The sequence below is a fragment of the Mobula hypostoma genome, chromosome 8 (assembly GCF_963921235.1).
Source record: "Mobula hypostoma chromosome 8, sMobHyp1.1, whole genome shotgun sequence".
Classification (NCBI taxonomy): domain Eukaryota; kingdom Metazoa; phylum Chordata; class Chondrichthyes; order Myliobatiformes; family Myliobatidae; genus Mobula; species Mobula hypostoma.
In genome coordinates this window covers 73,602,474-73,627,527 of record NC_086104.1, presented here as the reverse complement: position 1 = coordinate 73,627,527, position 25,054 = coordinate 73,602,474, and the positions used below count along the sequence as shown (strand labels likewise).

The 25,054-nt window shown below is 41.3% G+C and overlaps 1 protein-coding gene and 1 long non-coding RNA gene across 2 annotated transcripts in view; both read left to right on the top strand.

Annotated features, from left to right (window-relative positions):
* Window positions 1–10,760, top strand: part of LOC134350139 (uncharacterized) — a 40,651-nt gene extending 29,891 nt beyond the window's left edge. The window contains exons 2-3 of the long non-coding RNA XR_010018830.1: window positions 8,010–8,089; window positions 10,682–10,760. This is a non-coding gene — a long non-coding RNA (uncharacterized LOC134350139). The remainder of the gene's footprint in view (window positions 1–8,009; window positions 8,090–10,681) is intronic.
* A 90-nt stretch (window positions 10,761–10,850) lies between these two features.
* Window positions 10,851–25,054, top strand: part of LOC134351155 (uncharacterized) — a 66,896-nt gene continuing 52,692 nt past the window's right edge. Inside the window, exons 1-2 of the mRNA XM_063057269.1 lie at window positions 10,851–10,866; window positions 17,649–17,749. Coding sequence (XP_062913339.1) covers window positions 10,851–10,866; window positions 17,649–17,749 — 117 coding nt within the window. The remainder of the gene's footprint in view (window positions 10,867–17,648; window positions 17,750–25,054) is intronic.

Sequence of the window (25,054 nt, the reverse complement as noted above, 5' to 3'; positions counted from 1 at the left end):
ATTATTCAGGGTGTTCCACCCATAGTAAAGCAGCTTGAGGAGTATGCCTGAGCTTGCGGCTGAACTGTAATCTGCTGGGGGATGGATTCCTAGATTGCTGTGATACCCTCAGAACCCCTTGTAACTGTGCACTTCAGAGCCCTAAATGGAAATAAGAGTTTCTAGTCGAGCTATCGCACAATAAGTGGCTTCTATCTGTGCTGCATTGGAGGCTGAATCTTAGCAAGTTGAGGCATGATTGGTTTTACAAGGGTTGACGTGGAGCTAGCCACCACTTCCATGCCAGGGAGGATGGGCTCCTCCTCTCAAGGAAGCAGGACTGTTTCCTGTAGTCACAGATATCGCATGCAACTTTTCAGATGGGCTAGAATTTGCACCAGATGGTTTCTCACCTGCCTATCACAGACATCCCACCCTGCAAAAGCTCATTTCAGGGAGGTAGCACCATCAATTTGTGGGAGACTCCCAGATCTTCCGGGAGAGGTGGGATTTCTGCAGTAGAGTAGCTCCTTAGCAGCTAGCCAGCTAGTTTAAATAACGTTAGCTATGCTAATAAATGAATGGCACCTGTTAAACTCCCCTCAACATGTCTTTTACAGTCTTAAACCACCTTGGGCAATAGAAAAGTCACTGTTGCAAATAGTGCAGCGTGCAACACTGTCATTATTTTGACCCCTATTAGGCAGGGGTACACTTTAGTGTAGTCTGGGGTGACGTATGTTTTATATTTTCTTTTTTTTTGGAACACTCTGCCATGGCGCTCTCTCTCTCTCTCTCTCTCTCTCTCTCTCTCTCTCTCCCTCTCTGCACGCTCGCTCTCTCTCGCACTCTCTCTCGTGCGCTCTCTCGCTCTCTCTCATGCTCTCCCTTGCTCTCTCTCTATCTCACTCTCGCTCTTGCTCGGTCTCAAAAAAATTGATTTCCGGGATATTGTATATAATTTGCGGGCATCAGGGAGCCACTATCAACATGCGGGAGACTCCCGGAACTTCTGGGAGAGGTGGGATGTCTGCTATCCCTAGTGGCCCTCGTCCTTCCCTTTCTCCTATGATATGCTCTCCATTCCTATCAGATTCCTTTCTCTCCAGCCCTTTGCCTTTCCCACCTGCCTGGTTTCACCTGTCATCTACTAGCTGACGCCTCCCACACCATCTTTTTTTATTCTGGCATTTTCACCTTCACATTCCAGCCCTGAAGAAGGGTCTCGGCCCAAAGCGCTGACTGTTCTTTTCTATGGATGTTGCCTGCTCTGTTGAGTTCCTCCAGTATTTTGTGTGTCCTGCTTTGGATTTTCAGCATCTTTTGAATTTCCTGTGTTTATTTTTACAAGCAGTCTTGCTCTGACAGAGCAAGGGAGAGTTGTTATTAATTGTGTTCTCTCCATGTGTCACATATTTGCTAAAGTTACATAGTGGAGGTATAGGTATAGTGTGAGAAATGCCTATAAATATTCGACTGTTACCTCACGCATCCAACCATGCCAGCTTCCGGGGTTTAGACCCACTAACTCCTTTAAGTAAAGATAGCTGGCATGGTCCCTTTAAAGATTCAGGACCATCCCTCTAATTGGCAATCATGTTTTGGGTATCAAGAATTGAGTATTTAAATAGCACCTGAACTGAGGTTCGGTGCTCTTGAACTAGGTTAAGGCTGGGGCATTGTGCATTAAACAAAACATTGAAAATGATAGGAAAACACCAGACAGGATTGTGTGAGGAATGTCAGGAAGAGGAGTCAGTAGAACATGTAGTTTTGTGTTGCAGGAAGTATGGGATACAGAGAGAGATGATGAGAAATAAATTAAGGGAGTTGGGGATGCAGGAATTCACATTAAAAGGGTTGCTGGGCATGGGTGAGAGAGCACAAGTCCGGGTATTTTTAGCGTTTTTAAGGGGTACAGGGGTTTTTTATAGAATATGATGAATAAACAGGAATAGGATACTAGGATGGTCAAAGATGGGAGGGTGAAGTGTGGGTTGGTGTGTGTGTGTGTGTGTGTGTGTGTGTGCGCGCGTGCGTGCGCGCGCGATTGGGTGAAGGGATTTAGAAGGTACGTCTAGTGCACATTCCAGAGCAGAGGGTGGCAGTAATGCACCATTAAGCTGGATGCCAACCACCGTAAAACAAGATACAGAGAGAGAGAGAGAGGTTCGGTGCTCAATCATAAGCCCTACTGGTGATTTCATCCAGTGTTTGTTTTGTGCTCAGTTCTCGATCCAATTTGGTACCATGTCTTGATCCTTGCTTCAGATATCCAAGCAATTGGATCCAAACCATCCTTGTCAAGGATTCTCGTCACGTCACCAAAGTCGAGTGTGTCAGTGCAGATGAGGTGTCTATATTACACAGCTGGAATAGACATATACAGTCATTAAATATTTTGCGGCAGATCCTCAGGGTTCATTGTGTGCATTGACCTCTTTGTAAACTTATTCCTGGCGCCTCCATTTTTTCTTCAAGATTTCCTGGCTCATCAAAATATGCACATTGTTTCTTGTTTGTCCACATTTTGCATCTGAACTTTGTGTTCAGCGACAGTGAATTATAATGTTGTCTAAACTATTGTGAATACTCTTCAGGCTTGACAACAAATTCCAGAAGTAGTTAGGTTCAGTGGTTCCAGTAATTCCCTCCCACTCCTTTTGCCTATACCTATTTCACTCTGCCCCCTCCACCAACTGCCTATCACCTCCCTCATGGTTCTGCCTCCTTCTACTACCCATTGTGTTTTCCCCTATTCCTTCTTCACCTTTCCTGCCTATCACCTCCCTGCTTCCCCTCCCCCACCCCTTTATCTTTCCCCTTACTGGTTTTTCACCTGGAACCTACCAGCCTTCTCCTTCCCACCCTCCCCCCGCACCTTCTTTATAGGGCCATAGGGCCTCTGCCCCTTCCCTCTTCAGTCCTGACGAAGGATTCTGGCCCGAAACGTTGACTGATCATTTCCACGGATGCTGCCCGACCTGCTGAGTTCCTCCAGCGTGTTGTGAGTGTTGCTTTGTCCCCAGCATCTGCAGAGTATTTTATGTTTTGGGTTCAGTGGTCACCAGCTCCTGAATACAGATTGGTTACATATCAGATCTTCTTAAGCTACATATCCTTGCCATGTGCTGATACCTTAAAATGTAATAAGCATTCAGATCTTTGAGATAGATGCATAACACTACAAGTGTTATGTTATGGGGGTGCCGTGGTAACATCGCAGTTAGTGCGACACCATTACAGTTCAGGGTGTTGGTGTTCAGAGTTCAAGTCCAGTGTCCTCTGTAAGCAAATTTGCATGTTCCATCCCAGGTTAATGTGGGCTTCCTCCAGGTGCTCCGATTTCCTCCCACAATCCAAAGACACACCAGTCAGTAGGTTAATTGGTCTTTGTAAATTGTCCTGAGATTAAATTGGGTTTGAATCAGTGGGTTGCTGGGCATATACACCGGAAAAGCCTATTCCACACTCTATCTCTAAGCAAATAAATACATAACAGCCAAACAAGCTTTTACAGCACATCTTCATGTCTTATTGAATTTTGAACTCTGTGTTTCTCAGAGATAGAAAGCTACATTTGAGCTTGTTCAAAATAATAAACCTAACTACCGTAGATTCTGCAAATCAATTATCAACTGTATCATTGGCCAAAACTAGCATCCAGAAACCTTGCAAAAGTCAACAGTAGTGTGTATAATTAAAATTTAGGCCTTTATGAACACTTAATTTATCAAGTAACCATAACAGAACAGGGAGAGTTTTAGATGCTGCTATTGCAAAGAAAGCTTAACACTAAGAAATATTAGACCAATGCCTTGGAACACAGCTTTAAGTTTTAAGGAGTTATTTGAAGAGGACAGAGTGGCAGAGAGTTTTAAATGCAGAATTCTAGAGTTAAGGTGTAGGCAACTGAAGGCAGAGATGACAAGAATGATTAAATCTGGGGATAATTAAGGGAGCATGTTAGAGGAACTAAGAGATCTCAGAAAATTGTGAGCTAGAGAAGGGCACTGATGATTCTTCCATGATTGAGCTAGTCATGTGTTTTATTGTAGTCACAGATGAATCAATAGATGGTAGATATGCATCCAATAAACAGATGTAATTGTTTTACTGCCATCATAAGGTTCCAAAGTAGATTGTAAAGTTGTCTCTTTGAATGTATAAAAAGCAATCTATCTGAATTATTACTAGCAACATACACAAAATGCTGGAGGATCTCAGCAATTCAGGCATCATTCATGGAAATGAATAAACAATCACTGTTTCGGGCTGAGACCCTCCTCAGAACTGGAAAGGAAGGGGGAAAATGACAGAATAATAAGGTGGGGGAAGGGGAAGGAGGCTTGCTGAAAGGTGATAGGTGAAGCCAGGTGGATAGGAAAGGTGACAGGCTGGAGAGGAAGGAATCTGATAGGAGAGGGGACCATAGGAGAAAGGGAAGGATTGGGGGACCCTGAGGAGGTGATAGGCAAGTGAAGAGAGGTAAGAGACCAATGTGGGAAACAGAAGAGGGGAGGGGGAAGAGAATTGTTTTTTTGCTGGAAGGAGAAACCGATATTCATGCCATTAGGTTGGAGGCTACCAAGATGGAATAAAGGTGTTGCTCCTCCACCCTGAGGGTGGCTTCATCTTGACACGAGAGGAGGCCATGGAACAACATGTCTGAACAGGAATGGGAATTGGAATTTAAATGTTTGTCACCTGTAAGTTCTGCTTTTGGTCTATTAACTTACGATGGGTCTCACCAATGTAGAGAAAGCTGCATCAGGAGCACTGGACCAATAGACAGCCTCAGCAGATTCACAGGTGAAGTGTTGGCTCACCTGGATGGACTGTTTGGAGCCTTGAATAGAGGGGAGGCAGGTGTACCACCTCGCCCACCTGCAGGAATAAGTACCAAGAGCGGATTAGTGGGGCGGGATGAATGCAAAAGGGGGTATTACAGGATTGTGTCAGCATTTAACTATTTCCCTGCAGTGCACATCCTGAAATACAGCAAGCCAGTTTCATCACTCACTCATCATTAGACCGGAAGACAGAAATAATATAGCTCTTTTTAATCCTAGTAGTTACAGTGAGTACAGTATGTGTTGTTGACATAAAACACTGAAAAATAACTGAAAATATTAGTACATATCGTCTTAGTTGTGAAACTGTAAAAGGTAAAACAGAGAGCAACATTAACAACAAAACAAAGTAACTAGCATCAGAGGGGCAAAGACCTGGATTTCTTTTCTCCTGCTGTTTACCCCATACAAACTCAGTCTTATTATTTTTAAGAACCTGCACATTAAACTCACCACAATACAAAAAGAAAAAATGTTAATGCCACACGAATTAATTCCTCAACCCAGAAAGGAATAATTTAAATTTATTGTTTATTTCCTTTCCTGTAAGTGGTAAGTTCCTGGTCCAGACTTTAATGTCTCTTTCTATCTTAAAACACTGCACAAATCCTAACTCATTGACTGATCTTTTGATCATCTATTACTGGATCTACAAATATGGGTAGATGGCAAACTTTGCTTAGTTAAGGCCTTGTGAAGAATCTTGAGAGCTGTTGCAATGGTAAAAACACCTAGTAAATGGTGGTTGTTGTTAGTGTTAAGCTACCAAGCTAATGTCCATGAAAATTTCAGTCAAAAGGTCCATTTTTCATGACGAAGTTTGAAAGGAATCAAAATCAGAATCATGTTTGATATCGCAAACATGAGGAATTCTGCAGGTGCTGGAAATTCAAGCAACACAACTCAAAGTTGCTGGTGAACGCAGCAGGAGTCCTGACGAAGGGTCTCGGCCCGAAACGTCAACTGTACCTCTTCCTAGAGATACTGCCTGGTCTGCTGCGTTCACCAGCAACTTTGAGTTGTGTTGCTCATGTTTAATATCACTGGCATATATCATGAAACTTGTTGTTTTGCGGCAGCAGGACATTGCAATACGTAATAATAAAAACTATAAATTACAATAAGAAATATGTATTAAAATACTTTAATATGTAGTGCAAAATGAGAGGAGAAAAAAGAAAAAAGTTGTGAGGTAGTGTAATGGGTTCATTGTTTTAGAAATCTGATGGCAGTGGGGAAGAAGCTGTTCCTAAGATGTCGAGTGTGTGTCTTCAGGCTCCTGTACAGGCCGGCGGGTGATATGTGAAACCAGCTGAGGGGGAGGGTGGGTGGTTGGGGGACAGGGGTATGAAGTGAGAAGCTGGGAGGTGATAGCTGGAAAGGGTAAAGGGCTGAAGAAGGATGCGTCTAATAGGAAAGGAGAGTGGACCATGGGTTAAAGAGAAGAAGCTTATCACCTAATTCCCCTTCTCACCCACCTACCCACCTTCCTCCTCACCTGGTTTCACCTATCACCTGCTAGTTGGTATTACTTACCCTCCCCTCACCAATGTTCCCTCTAGGTGTGCACATGTACGCATGCGCACATCTTTGCTTCTAGTGAATTTAGACTGCGTAAAAAAGGTTGTCATCCTCGTTGGCATGTTAGGTATATTCAATGATCAGACACAATCACATCTCCTTTTCCAGTTACTGATGCAGATGGAGTTGACTATGTGGAGTTTGTGATGATTTGTCTACAAATTTTAGAACTGTCTTATTTATACTGTTTTTGTTGAAGAAGTTATTCAGTGCACACATATAGTTGTCGCTGGGCAAAAAATTGCACAGCACAAGAATTTTGCGCACACTGATCATTTCAAAATTAGAGGGGACACTGGCCCTCACCTTCTTATTCAGGCTACTTCCCCTTCCTTTCCAGCCCTGATGAAGGGTCTCGGCATGAAACATCGACTGTTTATTTAAACCATAGATGCTACTGACATGCTGAGTTCCTCCAGCATTTGTGTGTGTTGCTCTGGATCTCAAACACCTGCAGAATCTCTTGTATTTAAGTTTGAACAGACAATATACTGATGTAATCATTCTTTGGGTAATAGTTACAGGATTGCAACAGAAGAAAGAGGAAATGCCATTGGATAATGTAATAGGGTAATAATTCATACAGTTTTTTCATATAAAATTATAAGGATAATTCATTTTTTTATAAATTACATTTGTGCTTCAAATTGAATTGTGTTGAGCTCAGTAGACAATTGAATAAGTAAGATTTCTGTAAGAATTAGCATAGGAATGTATTTGTCTTTGGTAGCACATTTGGTAACTGTCAGTTGGTAAAGGATGACGTGATCTACAGTGTGTTCACTGTCAATAGCTTAATGAGCTATGGGGTTCCAAGGGTGACCATGACGAGTAAAAGATCCATTCAGTTTTATTTTACAGATGAGATGTCACTGACTGAGCTCCACATTTTTCCCTGAACCTGATATACCTTGATAGTTTGACAAGCAGTTAGTGAAACTGGATGCTCAGTGTGAATTAGTAGAGAATAGTCAGTCATCAAGTGATATTAGCCATCACAGTCTCAGAGTTGGACAAGAACTGTACAAGATCAAAGCAGGAAATGCAGGAGCTACTCAGTAGGTCTGGCCACAACTATAGAGAGAAAAATGATGAAAGGTAATCAACTTGAATCATTAGCCCTGTTTCAAATACTGGATTGGCTCTTGAGCATCTTGAACATTTTCTTTTAAATTTGAGATTTCTAGCACCTGCAGTCTTTTGCTTTTCAAGTACCAGATGAAGATAAGTTCTTTATTTTCCATTCCAGGATCATTATCTTCTGCCTGGTGTGGATTGTGCCCTTAAAGCTTCCTTAGAAATAGGGTAGATGTGAGCAAAAGTAATTATCCTAATAGCTGTACATTTACATGGCATTAATATAAAAACACCTTTCCTGATTCACTTGATTAAGTATTCACAGCACAGCAGGAGCGGTATAGCCTGGTATCTGTGTGCTGATGATCACTACAAAGGTAAACCCTCTCTCTCAGTGTACCTGGAAGAATGAACACTGATTTTCACTAAAGTGTACTCTGGCCTCCTGACACGCAGGGGTCTCATCAATATTAATGCTGCTGCTTTTCCTTTTCATAGCAAAGTCTGTTTGCATTACAGAGTGTGAAACCTTCCCAATCTGGGAGAAGGAGTCCCACCAGACAACTAAGAAACATTAAAGCTCAGCATCTGGCAATGAAGTAAGAATAAAGTTTTGTTAAAACCAAATGATATTTTACTGCATGACTTACGCAGCTGTTAACTCACGGGATTTCAATGTGTTCTTTTTTCATTATTCCATATATATTGAATGGTGGTTCTGCATGCTCTGTTCCTGGGGAAAAAAATTCAGTCACTATCAAAGCAACTCTGCTCAATACTGATGTAAAAGAATCCTTCAAAGATCCAGCAATCCCTGCAGGGTGGATTTTTCCTTCCCAGCTATAAATTGCTGTTGAATGTCACAATGGGAAATCTTTGGTATCCAACAACTGTGATGTCATCAAGCAAACCTAGCTGCCAATTGCTTCGAAGAATCCTCATGGGCAGCAAGGCAGAAAATAAAAATCATAATTATTAATTACTTTTTAAACATTTTTGTAAGGACCGTGATTATGACTGCAAACTGAAACTCAAATATAGTCATATAGCACTACAGCAAATAAACAGGTCCTTCGGCGAATTTAGTCCAAACCAAACTGTTACTCTGTCTTGTTCCATCAACTCATACCGGGACCATAGCCCTCCCTACGCCTCCCTACCCCACCCATCCATATACTTATCCAAACGTCCCTCATGTTGCAGTCGAACCCACATCCACCACTTCCAGTGGCAGCTCATTCCACACTTGGACCACCCTATGAATGAAAAGTTCCCTCTCAGGTTCCCCGTAAATATTTCACTTTTGATCCTTAACCTATGATCCCTAGATCTAGTCTCACCCAAACTCAGTGGAAAAAACCTGCTTGCATTTTCCCTATCTGTAACACTCATTGTTTTTTATACCACTATCAAATCTCTCCTTAGTCTCCTGTGCTTCAGGGGGGAAAGGTCCTACCTTATGCAATCTTTCCTGATAACTCAGGTCCTCAAGTCGCTGCAATATCCTTGTAAGTATGTGCTTGTACTTCAGTATCCAGCTGAACCTTCACCTGACATTGGGTCATGTCTTTCAAGTACTATCTCACATTTATTATGTCTCAATGAATGTGGCCTTTATCCTTTCTTAAATATACTGTAGGTATAGGTTAACAATCTCAGTCCTCTGACTGTGCATCCTTTCTAATCAATTATTAAATATAGGTAGTACAGACTTTGCTAACACTTACCTATTTTGGGTTTTATCCTCAGATTTTAGTTAATTCAATCAATATATCCTACCTTTTATTTCAGATGTATTTAATTACACAACATCAGTATCACATTCACAGAATGTAGAACAGTCTAGTACAGGAATGGACCTCTGGCTTTGGATGTTTGTGCCAACCATAATGTCATTCTAAGCTGATACCATTCCTCCTTCTTCTACTTTGTCTGGTCTTGGGGATCAAAGACAACTTATTTCCAATCCAGTTTTGTGGGTTTTCAGGTGGCTGATAAGGTCAATGTGAGAGGCATTATAGGGAGGGTAGCTGGGGGATGCAGGAAGTGACTGATGGGACAGGTGGATGGGCGATTTATGCAGTAGTTTACCTTTCCTACTGACTCCTCAACACCATCCCAGATTCTCCTTCTCCACCTTGAGATGTCATTGGCAGATAATTCGTGGGAGCTATTCATTTAGAGCACTTGATTTGGGAGTTTGGTGTCAGCATGTGAACATCATTCCCTACTAAGCCAACTGAGTAGAACTGTGGCAGTACTTTGGATGTTAGTCTGGGGGAAGATGCTGGCATTAGTCTTCTAGTCCTTCCAGTGGATTTATAGGATTTTGAAGAGACAGCATTAGTCAAAGTCAAAGGAAAGTTGAGTTTATTGTCCTATACACAAGTACGTGTATGCACAAGTCCAATAAAAATCTTACTTCCAGTAGCATCATAGGCACTTGGTATGATATAAGCATCATTCACAAGAAACATAAATATATACAACTTTTTACAAGTAGAAACATTCATAACAAAAAAAAGTAGTCCATGTTATTGCAAAATGGCCAAAGTGTTCACAGTGTTGCTAAATAGTAGTTATGGAGGTTTGGCCAGTTGGTTCAAGAATCAAATGGTTGAAGGGAGGTGGCTGTTTTTGAATCTGGTGATGTGGGATGTCAGGCTTCTGTAACTCTTGTTCAATAGTAGCTGCAAAAAAAAAAGTGTTATTTAGCTTATGCTTTGAGGTACTTCTGTGAATTGTACAGGTATGAGAAGCAGAAGGCAGTGATTACTGCTATTGTGTACACCATGAGTTTTGTGCAAAGTCTGAGATATTGACTTCAAGTATCCTTACCCTCATTCAAATGATGGCAATGATGACTTTGCAAAGAAGTAGTCCATTTCCCAGTGTCAGAGCATAGTGTGATTCGGTCAGGCAGGTCGGTAGAAGATACTTAATCTGTGGCAGTTAAATATAAAACACATTATTTCATATGCTTCAGTGAATGGATTGGTGATCACTTTGAGCTTGGACTCTTCGCCTTAAAAAAGTAAGCCTTTGCTGGAAACAAGTGAGGTACCAGATGATGGAGGTCATCAAATTTCGTCACTTTTTAGAATTGCAAATTCACTTTCTCCATGACATCCATTTGTTAGCAAAGATGTTTGTCTAATTGCGTCCCTAATGTTAATGCATTTCCAAATCAGTAGGTGTCTTCAGAGCTCTCCAGTGTTTACAAGGATGGAGCGGAGTAGCAGAACTGCAAAGACCTGCTCACTGCACACCACAGAGGACAAAATACTTCTACCTACATCATATATCAGTGGGAGTGCTTTGATTCTTCCTCAGATGTCTGTTTCTCTGGGAAGAGTCCACATGGCAGGCCAGTGGGGTAAGTTCTTCCATATGCTGTGATCTTAAAATTCAAAGTAATGATGTACTAGACAATGATTTTAAGCTAACTGTTTAATAACATATACACCTATGCTTCATATTCATGCAGTTTCTTTGCCATTGCTAAACCTCATTTCAAATTTCCTCAAAGTTTGTAAATTGCTTGGATTTTTGAGATTTTCTGTTTGGATGAGGAGAGGGAGCCTCAATTAGAAGAGGAAATCAATAGGGAAGGAGTACCTAGTATTTGTTAAGAAAAGCATGTGCAATCCCACTCCTAATACAGGGTGCTTTAGTGGAAAAGGATAAACTGCTGATCACATTGGAGAGCCTGGGCTGTATGACTCTCATTTCCTACCGTGCAGGTGGAAATGAGTGTTTAGTGGTTGCATTGAATGAATGAATGATGACTGAAAGATCACAAGTTTCTGTGGTGAAGACACATCCACCTTCTGGTGGCAGTTAAATCTCAATGTACTCGGAAAGGGTGGGGCAAAGAAGAATAATGTATGTGATCCTTGTAGCAGGACAGGCATAGGGCAATAGATTTTTGGAATCATTCTGTTTTCTGTAAGTTTGTTATGATAATTGTGCATTGTTTCAATTGCAGATCAGCTTACAGGCAGATGAACACACAAGTGTTAAGCATAACAATTTGCCCTTTTGGAGTGGATACATAGATCTTCAAGGAGATACAGTTAGAGGTAGGGGTTGGGTTGGTGAGGCCATTAATGGATTGCAAATGAGGATGTAACTTTACAGTAATGTTGCTTTACAAGGAATTAGTGCAAACTTACAAGTACAGAATGGGATCCCCATGAATTCTTTAAACTGGTTTCGTCATTTAGTTGCATCTCTCATACCTGTTTATTATTCTGAGCTGCCTGTGCGAATATCAGGGCAATTTCCCTATAATATAAATATTCTAATACATTCTTTACTATTTTGAGGCCATCCTCATGAAACTACTCAATGTTCCTTTTGGAAGTCAGATCAACTTGACCACAAGGTAATCTCTGTGGAGAAACATACAGGTGGAGTGCCACATATAGGCAAAGCATTCAATGTTGTATCAGTCATCACCTTTTTAAATGGAGAATAATCTATTCTGATTACAAAGGACTATAAAGGAAACAGCTACAATTAAAAATGATTTTACGGGGAGATGAAGGGACTTCTGAAATGTCACGAAAAACAGGGCAGCTGGTGATGCATGACTACTGAATTATAAAGGTCAAGGATGAATTTGGCCTTTTGCTTGTGTTTCATTTCATGCCTTTCAACGAGTATATAGATTTTGGTAAATTTAACTCAGCTGGAGTGTAATATGTAAATTGGCATCAGTGGTGATCATGAGCTTTATAAGACAGAAATTGTTGTAGCTCGATGCATTAAATCCTGGTGACGTAGATTTTGGGAAGGAAGAGGCAGAGTGAAGAACGTAGTAACCTGCCTTAATGACTATTGTCAAGTAGCACTTATATCCACTGTGGTAAAGTGCTTTGAGAAGTTGGGTGATAAAACATTAACTCCTGCCTGAGAAGCAGCTTGAATCTGTTCCAATTTGCCTACCTTCGCAGCAAGTCTACAGCAGATGCCATTTCATTGCTTCTTTATTCAATCTGGAACATCTGGACAATGAACATACGTATATCAGGATGCTCTTCATTGACTACAGCTTGGCATTCAATACTATCACACCTCAAACTAATCAACAACCTTTAAGACCTAGGCCTCAATACTTCCTTGTGCAACTGACTCTCAGTTTCTTCACTTTTAGACCCAGTTAATTGTACTGACAACAACATCTCCTCTACAATCTCCATCAGCTCAGGTACACTAGAAAGCTGTATGTTTAGTCTCCTCCTCTATTCAGTGTATACAAATGATGATGAGATTAAGCACAGCTTCAATGCCATGTTTCAGTTTGCTGATGACATGACTGCCATTGACCAAATCAAAGGTGGTGACAAATCAGCATAGAGGAGGAAGACTGAAAATCTGGCAGAGTGGTGCCATAACAATGAACTCTCACTCAATGTCATCAAGACCAAGGAGCTGATTACTGACTTCAGGAAGAGGAAATTGGAGGTCTGTGAGCCAGTCCTCATCAGGGGTTTGGAGATGGAGAGGGTCAACAACTTTAAATTCCCCAATGTTGTCATATCAGAGGATCTGTCCGGGGTCCTGCACGTAACTTTCATTAGGAAGAAAGCACAGCAGTGACTCTACTTTCTCACTGCCTCTACTGCCTCACAGAAGTTTGTGAAGATTGGGTATGTCAGCTAAAACTTTGACAACCTTCTGTAGATTTGCTGTGGAGAGTACTCTATATTGACTGGTTGCATCATGGCCTGGTATGGAAAAACCAATGCCCTTGAGTGGAAAAGCCAACAAAAAGTAGTGGATACAGCCCAGTTCATCGTGAGTAAAGCCCTCCCCATCATTGAGCACACCTACATGGAGTGCTGTCACAGTAAAACAGCATCCGTTATCAAGGACCCCCGCCATCCAGGTCATGCTCTCTTCTTGCTGCTGCCATTGGGAAGGTGGTACAGGAGCTTCAGAACCCACACCACTAAATTCAGGAACCGTTGTTACCTCACAATCATCAGGCTCTTGAACCAGAGGGGACTATTTCACTCAGTTTCACTCAACCCCATCACTGAACTGTTCCCACACCTGTCTACTCACTGTTAAGGAGTCTACAACTCACTCAATGCTTTTCTCTCTTGTTTTGGATTTGCACAATTTGTCTTCTTCAACACATTGGTTGTTTGTCCATCTTGTATTTACTGTGAATGCCCGCAAGAAAATGAATCTCAGGGTTGTAGGTGGTGACATATGTATTTTGGTAATATATTTACTTTGAACTTTCAACGTATTTCCCCATGTAGGAAACATTTAAGGCATGCTGTTCAAAATGTTGATAGGCACAGTATAATGGGGCATATCTTCTTGCCCACCTACCGAACCTAGCACCAAGTTTACAGTGGTGCGATAAAGAAGACAACTCATCTGAGCAGCTCCAATGGAAATCTTCAAATGTTCCTGTTTAAGACAATCCACAGGCACAGCCATAGGCAATACAGTGAGCAGCAGTCTCCGGTCTCAAGTGCTGTTCCCCTTTAAGACAGCAGAAGAGAGGATACCACGCTGGATTAGAAGTTCACTTGAGGAGAAGAGGGTTCTGACTTCCACCACCATCTATTCAGCTGGCAAACATAGTCTTTGGAAAATAAAATTGAAGACCTCAAAGCAAGATAGCTATACTAGAGGGAGATCAGGGACTGTTGTGTTTTTTAACTTCACCAAATCTTGGCTATACCCAGCCATTCTAGACACAGCAATGTAGCTTGCTGGCTTCACAATTCACTGCCACAATAGGAATGCTAAGTCTTTCAAAGGCAGAGGAGGAGGAGGTCCTCGTGGTGCACAAATGTGGTGGTTCTGTCCCAGTCTTGCTCACCCAACCTGGAACATTTGGTGATCAAGTGACGTCCATTTTATCTGCTGCGGGAGTTTTCAGTCATCATTATTGTAGCGGTCTACATCCCACCTCAGGCCCATGTCAAACAGGCCCTCTGGACGAACTAAGTGACATAATCAGCAGGAAAGAAGCAGTGCATCCTAATGTCTTCCCCATCATTTTGGGGAATTTTAACCAGGACAGCTTGAAAAAGTCTCTAAATAATTATCACAAACATATCACTTGTGGAACCAGAGGAGCCAACACACTGAATCACTGTTATACTATGGCCAAGAACGCTTAATGTGCCATTCCACACCCACACTTTGGAAAGTCTGATCACCTGCTGTGCTTCTACCTCTTGAATATAGGCAGAGACTGAAGACTGCAGCACCAGTGGTGAGGACCAAGAAGGTGTGGGCAAGGGGGACAGAAGAGTGCTTATAGGACTGCTTTGAGTCGGTGGACTGGACAGTATTCAGGGATTCATCTTCAAGTCTGAATGAATATGCCACAGTTGTCACAGACTTCATTTAAATCTGTGTGGATGAGTGTCTGCCTGCAAGAATATACCATGCATACCTGAATCAAAAGCTGTTGATGAACCAGGAGATCTGTAGTTTGCTGGGGGCCAGATCTGTGGCATTCAAGTCTGGTGATCCAGAACAATATAAGAAGGCCAGGTGCTATCTACGGAGGGCTATCTCAAGAGCAAAAAGACAATTCCAATTGAAGTTAGAGGTAGAATTGGATGCATGTCAACTCTGGCTGATGGCAGGCCATTGTTTCCTATAAAGTGAAACCTAGCATCATGAATTGCAGTGACTATATTTCATTAGAGAGTGTGAAGAGATTTGTATGTCACCAAAGACACTCACAAATTTCTATAGATGTACCATGGTGAGCACTCTAACTGGTTGTATCACTGATATGGAGGAGGCACTACACTGGAGTGAAATAAGCTGTGGAAAGTTGTAAACTCAGTCAGCTCCATCATGGACATTAGCCTCCCAGCATCCAGAACAACCTTAAGGAGTGATGCCTGTAAGTGATGGCATCCATCATTAGGGTCCCCTATCTCCTGGGACATGCCCTCTTCTCATTACTGCCATCAGGAAGAAGGTACATGAGCCTGAAGGCACAAATTCAACATTTCAGGGGTGGCTTCTTCTACTTTGCCATTCGATTTATGAATGGACATTGAACCCATGCATATGACTTCCTTTTTCCCTTTTTACACGTTATTTAATTTAACATCTTTATATATGTATTTACTGTAATTTACAACTTTTATTATTAAGTATTGCAATGTATTGCTCAATAACAATAAATTTTGGTGATATTAAACCTGATTCTGACCTTGGTATTTCTACATGTCTCAGTTTCCAGCAGTGGCAGTAGCAGAAAAATCTCCTATGGCATTGTCCCCTTGCCAACTATAAGCCAGCTGCTACTGTGTATTGCTCTCCTTTGGACTCATGGTCTCTTGCCATGTGTCTGACTTCTTCAAAATCCTTCTGACAATCCATGCAGAAGACATCAGTCACTCTTAGTTATCTTCTTAAAAGGTCAGTCTGATTAAGCAAGATGACTTTCCTGTAACAAATGCATCTTATCAGCTTCCATTTGGTCATGCCTTTCTTTCCTTCAGTTTCCTTCTAATAATTTTCTCTCTACCAAGGTTAAACTGATTGGCCTGTAATTGCAGTCTACCCCTTCCTTTTTAGAAATGATAGCACAATAACAGCCTCTAGGTAATATGTCTACAGCAAGATTTTGAAAATGATGATAGAACCCTCTGCTATATTTGAGTTGCCAGTATTGTTATTCTTTTCGGCAAATGCAAGGACTCAAATTGTGCGTGGCATATTTCTGCAAATACTAAATGGAAAACTATATCAGGGAATCTTGGTGGGATTGACTGAGCAGAGAATCTTGGCCAGGATACCATGACAACTCAGTGCACTTCTTCCAATTGCGATGTTACTGAACAAGGCAGCCAGAGCTCTGATTAAATCTGAAAGGTAATTCTTCCTTTCCTGCCACAGTGAAGTGTCACCCTAAATTAATGTACAATTTTAAATGCAGTTTGCATTTACAGTGCGCTCCTGTTACTGAAGAAACATTTAACAATACAGTGTAACACTGTTAGATACGTGGTTATGACCAAAGAAAAAATGGAGTTGCTTAGCACTTTAGTGCAAGGGTGTTTATTAGGTGCATCAAAAATTGAACTTACTAAAATTAGTGAAAAGAAAACTGCCAATATTCATGAAAAGATATCTACAAGAGAACACAATAATAGCTCCATATTATTCTTGTCTAGTGTGAACACCTGGCAGCCCTGATCTCTCGCTCTCTCTCATACTGAGGGTGATGAGCTCCTTTTATTTGGCACTTGGACATACCATCTTTAATTACCAACTCAATTAAAACATGATGTACCCCACAATGTAGTTATAATCATCCTACAAAACAAACAGAAGTATCTAGATTAAATATAGTAATCAAACAACATATACACATTTACATATCCTCATTACTAAAGAAATGGAATATTCTGCTGTGTATGGCGGGGAAGGCACCATAAAGCCAACCCGAGTGCGTCAGCTCGGTTTAGGGTCCATTTTGATAATATACCGGGGAAAGACATTGAAGTACATACACACAGACATACACAAAATGCTGGAGGAACTCAGCAGGTTAGACAACATCTATGGAGGGAAATAAGCAGGTTGCATTTCAGGTCAGGCCCAAAATGTTGACTGTTTATTCCCCTCCATAGATGCTGCCTAATCTGCTGAGTTCCTCCAGCATTTTGTGTGTGTTGCTCAAGATTTCCAGCATCTGCAGTTCTCTTGTGTCTATAACAATAAAGGGTCTTGAGATTACTTTCCAATTTTGAAAGTCTCTAATTAAAAAAATGAATAGATTAATGAAATTCAAATCTCCAGAAATATTACCTGACTTGACCAATACTAATTTCTGTAGAGTGTGAACTAATTTATATTTATGAACATAGAAGATTACAGAACAGTATAGGGTCTTCACCTCATGATGTTGTGCTGATCTTTTAACTGACTTCACCTCAGGAGAAGCCAGGGCCCTGGATTAACATTTCATTCAAAAGATGCCACACTTGACAATGTAGGGTTCGATTAGAATTGCTCTGAGAGTGTCAGCGCATCTCTAGTGGGATTTGATCCCGTAATCTTCTGATTCAGAGCTGATAATAAGATTTAAAATTAAGTTTTAATAATGTCTTACTAGTTTGATGATTCTAACTTAACTTTGTTTCAAATTTCTTTCAGGGTATAAGATGCCGAAGCTCAACACAACTTTGGGAAAGGATCTAAGTTCAAATTCTTTGGAACTAAAACAGAGGATAGATGGCAATGACACCAGTAAACTGGTAGGAAATATACAGTCATATAACAAGCTCTACGAGGAGAATAATCATTATTTTTAGAGATACTGATCAGTACCTGAAGAGAATTTAATTTAACCAAAGCTAAACTGTATACTTCAAATTTTTAAGCTTTATATCTTTGGGCAATAGCTTTGTTACTAATTTCATACAGCAGTTTTGAGGATAAGGTTTATAATAGGTTGAAGAATCCAAACCCCACTTTATATAAAAATGTTCAGGTTGTGGTACAGACAACATTTATTACCCACCCTTAATTACCCTTGAAGAATTGGTGACGTCCTTTTATATTGAACTGTTGTAGTCCTACTGGCTAGTATACTCTTCTGGTCCTAATGGGTAAAGAATTTCATATATAGACCCAGCAATGATGAAGATTGCCAATGTATTTCCAAGTCAGGATAGTGTGTGACTCGGACAGAGTATTGTGGATTGGTATGTTCCCGTATGGATGATGCCTTTTCCTAGGTGATAGAGGTTACAGGATTGGGAGTGTTGTTGGAGTGCCCTGAGTGAACAAATGCAAAGCCTTGTCTTGATGGTAAACATTGTGATTGCTGTGTTCCAACAGCTGGAGCAATGCATGTTTAGGCACCATTTAAGTCAACTGCTTTGTCCTTTGAGCTTCTTGAGTATTAGCTGCAGTTATCCAAGCAAGAAGAAAGTAGTCCCATCGGACTCCTAACTTGTGCCTTATGCTTGTTGCCAGGTGATGTTGACCAGCTTTCTCCCCATACAGCAATACCACCATTCTGGTGCATCTTCACTGCATGCCCTCTTCAACAGTATATTCTTTCTTTGGTTATGAATCCAAAGCTTCATGCATTTTCCCAAGTGCAGTCTTACTCAAGACCCCACATAATTATAGCAAGGTACCCTTCCTCCTGTACTTGAATCCTCTTGCTATGAAAACCAAAGTAACATTTACTACCTTAACTGTTTGCTGCACCTGTATATTTACTTTCATTGACACTGGACAAGGACATCCAAGTCCATTTATAAAGCAATGCTTCTCAAACTAACACCGCTAAAATAATATGTTGCCTTTCTTGTTTTTTATTGAAAGTGGAAAACATCACATTTACCCACATTGCACTGCATCTGCCATGTTTTTGCCCACTTGCTCAATGTCTCTCAATCACTTCTGATGCTTCCAACTCACAATTCGAAATTTCACTTGGACTGGTGTCTTCAGCAACTTTGAATTATTACACTTATCCATGTAAGCGGAACAAGTGCTACACATGCCCTTACACTTCCTCCCTTACCACCATTCAGGGCCCCAAACAGTCCTTCCAGGTGAGGCATCACTTCACCTGTGAGTCGACTGGGGTGATATACTGCGTCCGGTGCTCCCGATGTGGCCTTTTATATATTGGTGAGACCCGACGCAGACTGGGAGACCGCTTTGCTGAACATCTACGCTCTGTCCGCCAGAGAAAGCAGGATCTCCCAGTGGCTACACATTTTAATTCCACATCCCATTCCCATTCTGACATGTCTATCCACGGCCTCCTCTACTGTAAAGATGAAGCCACACTCAGGTTGGAGGAACAACACCTTATATTCCGTCTGGGTAGCCTCCAACCTGATGGCATGAACATCGACTTCTCTAACTTCCGCTAAGGCCCCACCTCCCCCTTGTACCCCATCTGTTACTCATTTTTATGCACACATTCTTTCTCTCACTCTCCTTTTTCTCCCTCTGTCCCTCTGAATATACCTCTTGCCCATCCTCTGGGTCACCCTCCCCCCCCCCTTGTCTTTCTTCCCGGACCTCCTGTCCCATGATCCTCTCGTATCCCCTTTTGCCTATCACCTGTCCAGCTCTCGGCTCTATCCCTCCCCCTCCTGTCTTCTCCTATCATTTTGCATCTCCCCCTCCCCCTCCAGCTTTCAAATCCCTTACTCACTCTTCCTTCAGTTAGTCCTGACGAAGGGTCTCGGCCTAAAACGTCGACTGCGCCCCTTCCTATAGATGCTGCCTGGCCTGCTGCGTTCACCAGCAACTTTGATGTATGTTGCTTGAATTATTACATTTGGGTCATTCATCTAAACCATTGTAGTATATTATAAACAGTTGTGACTTATATACTGATCTCTGCAGTACACTAAACAGTACTTCCTGCCTCTGTGAGAAAGATTTATTTATTCCCAAATATTCCTTATTTGTCAACCAATATTCAATCCATGCCAATATATTCAACATCATGAGAAATATGAAATTACCTCATTTACTGTATGCCTTAAATTTACACAATGTGCTTTTACTGGGGGGCTGATTTCACATACATGTGATATTTCCTCAGATACCCTTTTTACACAAAAGGTCTGTAAACTTTTGGAGACACTGTTACCACCATTAATTTGTAAAGCTAACTTCTCTGAGTACATAAACCTTTTAACATTAATAGATCAGTTATTGATATGCTAAATGTTTATATCCATCTGGTCTGCAAGTTTCCTTGAACTTAGTCAGTGTTGTCTGTTTTGAAACAAGCCAAATTAAATAACTCATTACCTTATACTGCACTTCTTGAGCAATAAAACATGATGCTGTGAGCCAACAAGTTTGTGGCTCTATATGAAGCTTGTTTGCAAAGCTGCTCGATAGGTACTGCTTTGTTTTAACTTCAAGCTGATTACTGCTTGTAATTTACATTTTAAAATTGAAGTCTGGCTCCTATTTATGACTAGAAGCTAAACAATGTTAATTGGAAGTTTATTTAAAACTGTTTAATTTTGACAAGTGGCATCTATTGTGTTTAGAATGCAAGCTTGGCAAACAACCAGGAGGCCTATTGGTCCAGGAAGTGAATATCCATCACATCCCCCTCTTCTCTAACCCAGTTTCTTCTGTGGATATCAGCATTGAGATCACGATTCCTGCCAGGCTATCACTCCTCCAATCTTTCCAGTGGAATACCAGTGTTGGAAAGGCTCCCCTCATTCTAATGCCTAAAGAACTCACTGAATACTCCCGAATGTTGTTTTTTTTTATGATTTTCTGTTTAATATATTCAGTTCCTCGATCTTGGCTGCTCACATTTACCAAGCCTGAAAGGAATGGCACCATTTTAATTTTCCATAGACACCGCGACAACAACGTATCAATGTTCATTTTATAAGTCCTTATTAGTCCATCTTTAAAATCCTCTTCACAAACAGTTCTTGCTTTTTCCTTGATGCAAGTTTGAATCACTGTCTCTGTCGCCATTAGTTCATCATGTCAGCTGGCAATTATTTCAATAAGCTGAAGTTAGTTAATTTTTTTCACAAGAATGTTCCCATTGCTTTCGATGCGGTGCACGACTTTACTCAGGTTTTCTGAAAAAGAGTCTTTTAAACAAATTACTGATTGTGTATTGCTGTCTTCTTTTGCCCAAGGATTAAGTAACCTCACATTTTAGTTATAGAAAATTATATCCATCAGTTGCATGATTTCAGAGTATAATAATATAAATAAAAGGTGAAACGTTTAGAAAAGAAAGAAAGAGTATAGTTCTTCAGTTGAGAATTCTGTCTATACCTTGAACTCTAGGCTCCCAGTAAAAGATGTCAGAACATTGGGATTGGTAATGGCCCTCCTATGGGAGTGAACACCCATAGGTATGCTGTAACCTAACATTCTGTTACCAACCATACCATCTGCATAAGTTTCTTCCTATTTAGTGATTCTGAATGCTGTATATAATTGTTCAGGTTTTCACGTTTTACTTTTAAGGATTGGGCCTAACTGAGAAGAACTGACACGTCTTCCCAGGAAACTTTAACAGAGCAAGGTCTCCATCAGACCGTGGGATTTTATCATCCAAATATACAATTTGTACTAGTAACAATAAGTATAACACGAATAGCAGTATTGATATGCCTAATGGTCCTACTTATTGCATTGTAGGAGTACCACATATGCAATATATTCTTATACACAAATAGTTCTAACATGTCAATATAACGCTTTGTAGACCTCAGAGACCGTAGGATTACATTGCCATTTCCAACAGAAATTGCAACAGAACAGGTAAAAAGGTTTATCAGGAGAATAGCATTCCTCAGGGGTAGCCATCTTTCTTCTCCTGGTGAGCCTTTTGCCATTGTATAACATAACACATAAAATATAGTCAGATAGATGGTTTTAAAGTCAGAGGGGTACACCGTGATAGCATAATGCCATCATCAGCAGTGAACAACATATTTACAAACTACATTATGTAAAATCTTAAAAACAATATACTTTATATATATATAAAGTTACCCATGTTAAAAAGTAAATATGTAATACCCAAATAGCTAAGTGAAAATTAATGTTTGTTGGCTCATCTTTAATTGGGATTGTGTTATTTGTGTTTATTAGATCAATTATTTAAGACAGACACATCCCAGCCCTCCTCAAAATGAGGCGAGAAACATTCATACCTGTATGTGTCATTAGTGATCAGGACGAGGAAAAGTGGAGGAGCAGGGTTGACATCATCAAGGTGGTCCCTACTCTTCACGCTTCCAGGGTTAATGGTGAACCAGAGGAATATGTAAAGAGGCAAGTATAAGGGAAGGGGTAGCAAAGCAGCCATACGAGAGATAACCCATGGTAGTGCAGGTCAAATATGTGAGTTAATAGACAATAGACAATAGGTGCAGGAGTAGGCCATTCGGCCCTTCGAGCCAGCACCGCCGTTCACTGTGATCATGGCTGATCATCCACAATCAGTATCCAGTTCCTGCCTTATCCCCATAACCTTTGATTCCGCTATCTTTAAGAGCTCTATCCACCTCTTTCTTGAAAGCATCCAGAGACTTGGCCTCCACAGCCTTCTGGGGCAGAGCATTCCATACATCCACCACTCTCTGGGTGAAAAAGTTTTTCCTCAACTCCGTTCTAAATGGCCTACCCCTTATTCTTAAACTATGGCCTCTGGTTCTAGACTCACCCATCAGTGGGAACGTGCTTCCTGCCTACAACGTGTCCAATCCCTTAAAAATCTTATATGTTTCAATAAGATCCCCTCTCAGCCTTCTAAATTCCAGAGTATACAAGCCCAGTCGCTCCAATCTTTCGACATATGATAGTCCCAACAACCCGGGAATTAACCTTGTGAACCTACGCTGCACTCCCTCAATAGTAAGAATGTCCTTCCTCAAATTTGGAGACCAAAACTGCACACAGTACTCCAGGTGTGGTCTCACCAGGGCCCTGTACAGCTGCAGAAGGACCTCTTTGCTCTTATACTCAATTCCCCTTGTTATGAAGGCCAGCATGCCATTAGCTTTCTTCACTGCCTGCTGTACCTGCATGCTTACTTTCAGTGACTGATGTACAAGAACACCTAGATCTCGTTGTACTTCCCCTTTTCCTAACGACTCCATTTAGATAATAATCTGCCTTCCTGTTCTTACCACCAAAGTGGATAACCTCACATTTATCCATATTAAACTGCATCTGCCGTGCATCTGCCCACTCACCCAGCCCATCCAAGTCACCCTGCATTCTCATAACATCCTTCTCACATTTCACACTGCCACCCAGCTTTGTGTCATCAGCAAATTTGCTAATGTTACTTTTAATTCCCTCATCTAAATCATTAATATATATTGTAAACAGCTGTGGTCCCAGCACTGAACCCTACGGTACCCCGCTGGTCACCGCCTGCCATTCCGAGAGGGACCCATTAATAGCAAATCTTTGTTTTCTGTCAGCCAGCCAATTTTCAATCCATGTCAGTACTCTGCCCCCAGTACCATGTGCCCTAATTTTGCCCACTAATCTCCTATGTGGGACTTTATCAAAGGCTTCCTGAAAGTCCAGGTACACTACATCCACTGGCTCTCCCTTGTCCATCTTCATAGTTACATCCTCAAAAAATTCCAGAAGATTAGTCAAGCACGATTTCCCCTTCGTAAATCCATGCTGACTCGGACCGATCCTGTTACTGCTATCCAGATGTGTCGTAATTTCATCTTTTATAATTGACTCCAGCATCTTTCCCACCACCGACGTCAGGTTAACCGGTCTATAATTCCCTGTTTTCTCTCTTCCTCCCTTCTTGAAGAGAGGGACAACATTAGCCACCCTCCAATCCACAGGAACTGATCCTGTATCTATAGAACATTGGAAAATGATTACCAATGTGTCCACGATTTCTAAAGCCACCTCCTTAAGTACCCTGGGATGCAGATCATCGGATCCCAGGGACTTAGCAGCCTTCAGACCCAACAGTCTATCCAACACCATTTCCTGCCTAATATAAATTTCCTTCAGTTCGTCCATTACCCTAGGTCCTTTGGCCACTATTATATCTGGGAGATTGTTTGTGTCTTCCCTAGTGAAGACAGATCCAAAGTACCTGTTCAACTCATCTGCCATTTCCTTGTTCCCCATGATAAATTCACCCGTTTCTGTCTTCAAGGGTCTAATTTTGGTCTTAACTATTTTTTTCCTTTTCACATACCTAAAGAAGCATTTACTATCCTCCTTTATATTCTTGGCTAGTTTACATTCGTACCTCATTTTTTCTCTGCGTATTGCCTTTTTAGTTACCTTCTGTTGCTCTTTAAGTTTCCCAATCCTCCGGCTTCCCACTCATCTTTGCTATGTTATACTTCTTCTCTTTTATTTTTATACTGTCTATTACTTCCCTTGTCAGCCATGGCCTCCCTTTACTCCCCTTAGGATCTTTCTGCCTCTTTGGAACGAACTGATCCTGCACCTTCCGCATTATTCCCAGAAACACTTGCCGTTGCTGTTCCACTGTCATCCCTGCTAGGGTATTGTTCCATTGAACTTTGGCCAGCTCCTCCCTCACAGCACCATAGTTCCCTTTGTTCAACTGTAATACTGACACTTCTGAGTTTCCCTTCTCCTTCTCAAATTGTAGATTAAAACTTATCATATTATGGTCACTACCTCCTAATGGCTCCTTTACCTTGAGGTCCCTGATCAAATCCGGTTCATTGCACAACACTCAATCTAGAATTGTGTTCTCTCTGGTAGGCTCCTGTACAAGCTGTTCTAAGAATCCATCTTGGAGGGACTCCACAAACTCCCTTTCTTGGGGTCCAGTGCCAACCTGATTCCTCCAGTCTACCTGCATGTTGCAATCCCCCATAACAACTGCAGCATTACCTTTGCGACATGCCAATTTTAACTCTTGATTCAGTTTACACCCTACATCCAGAATACTGTTTGGGGGCCTGTAGATAACTCCCATTAGGGTCTTTCTACCCTTAGAATTTCTCAGTTCTATCCATACTGACTCTACGTCTCCTGATTCTATGTCCCCCCTCGCAAGGGAC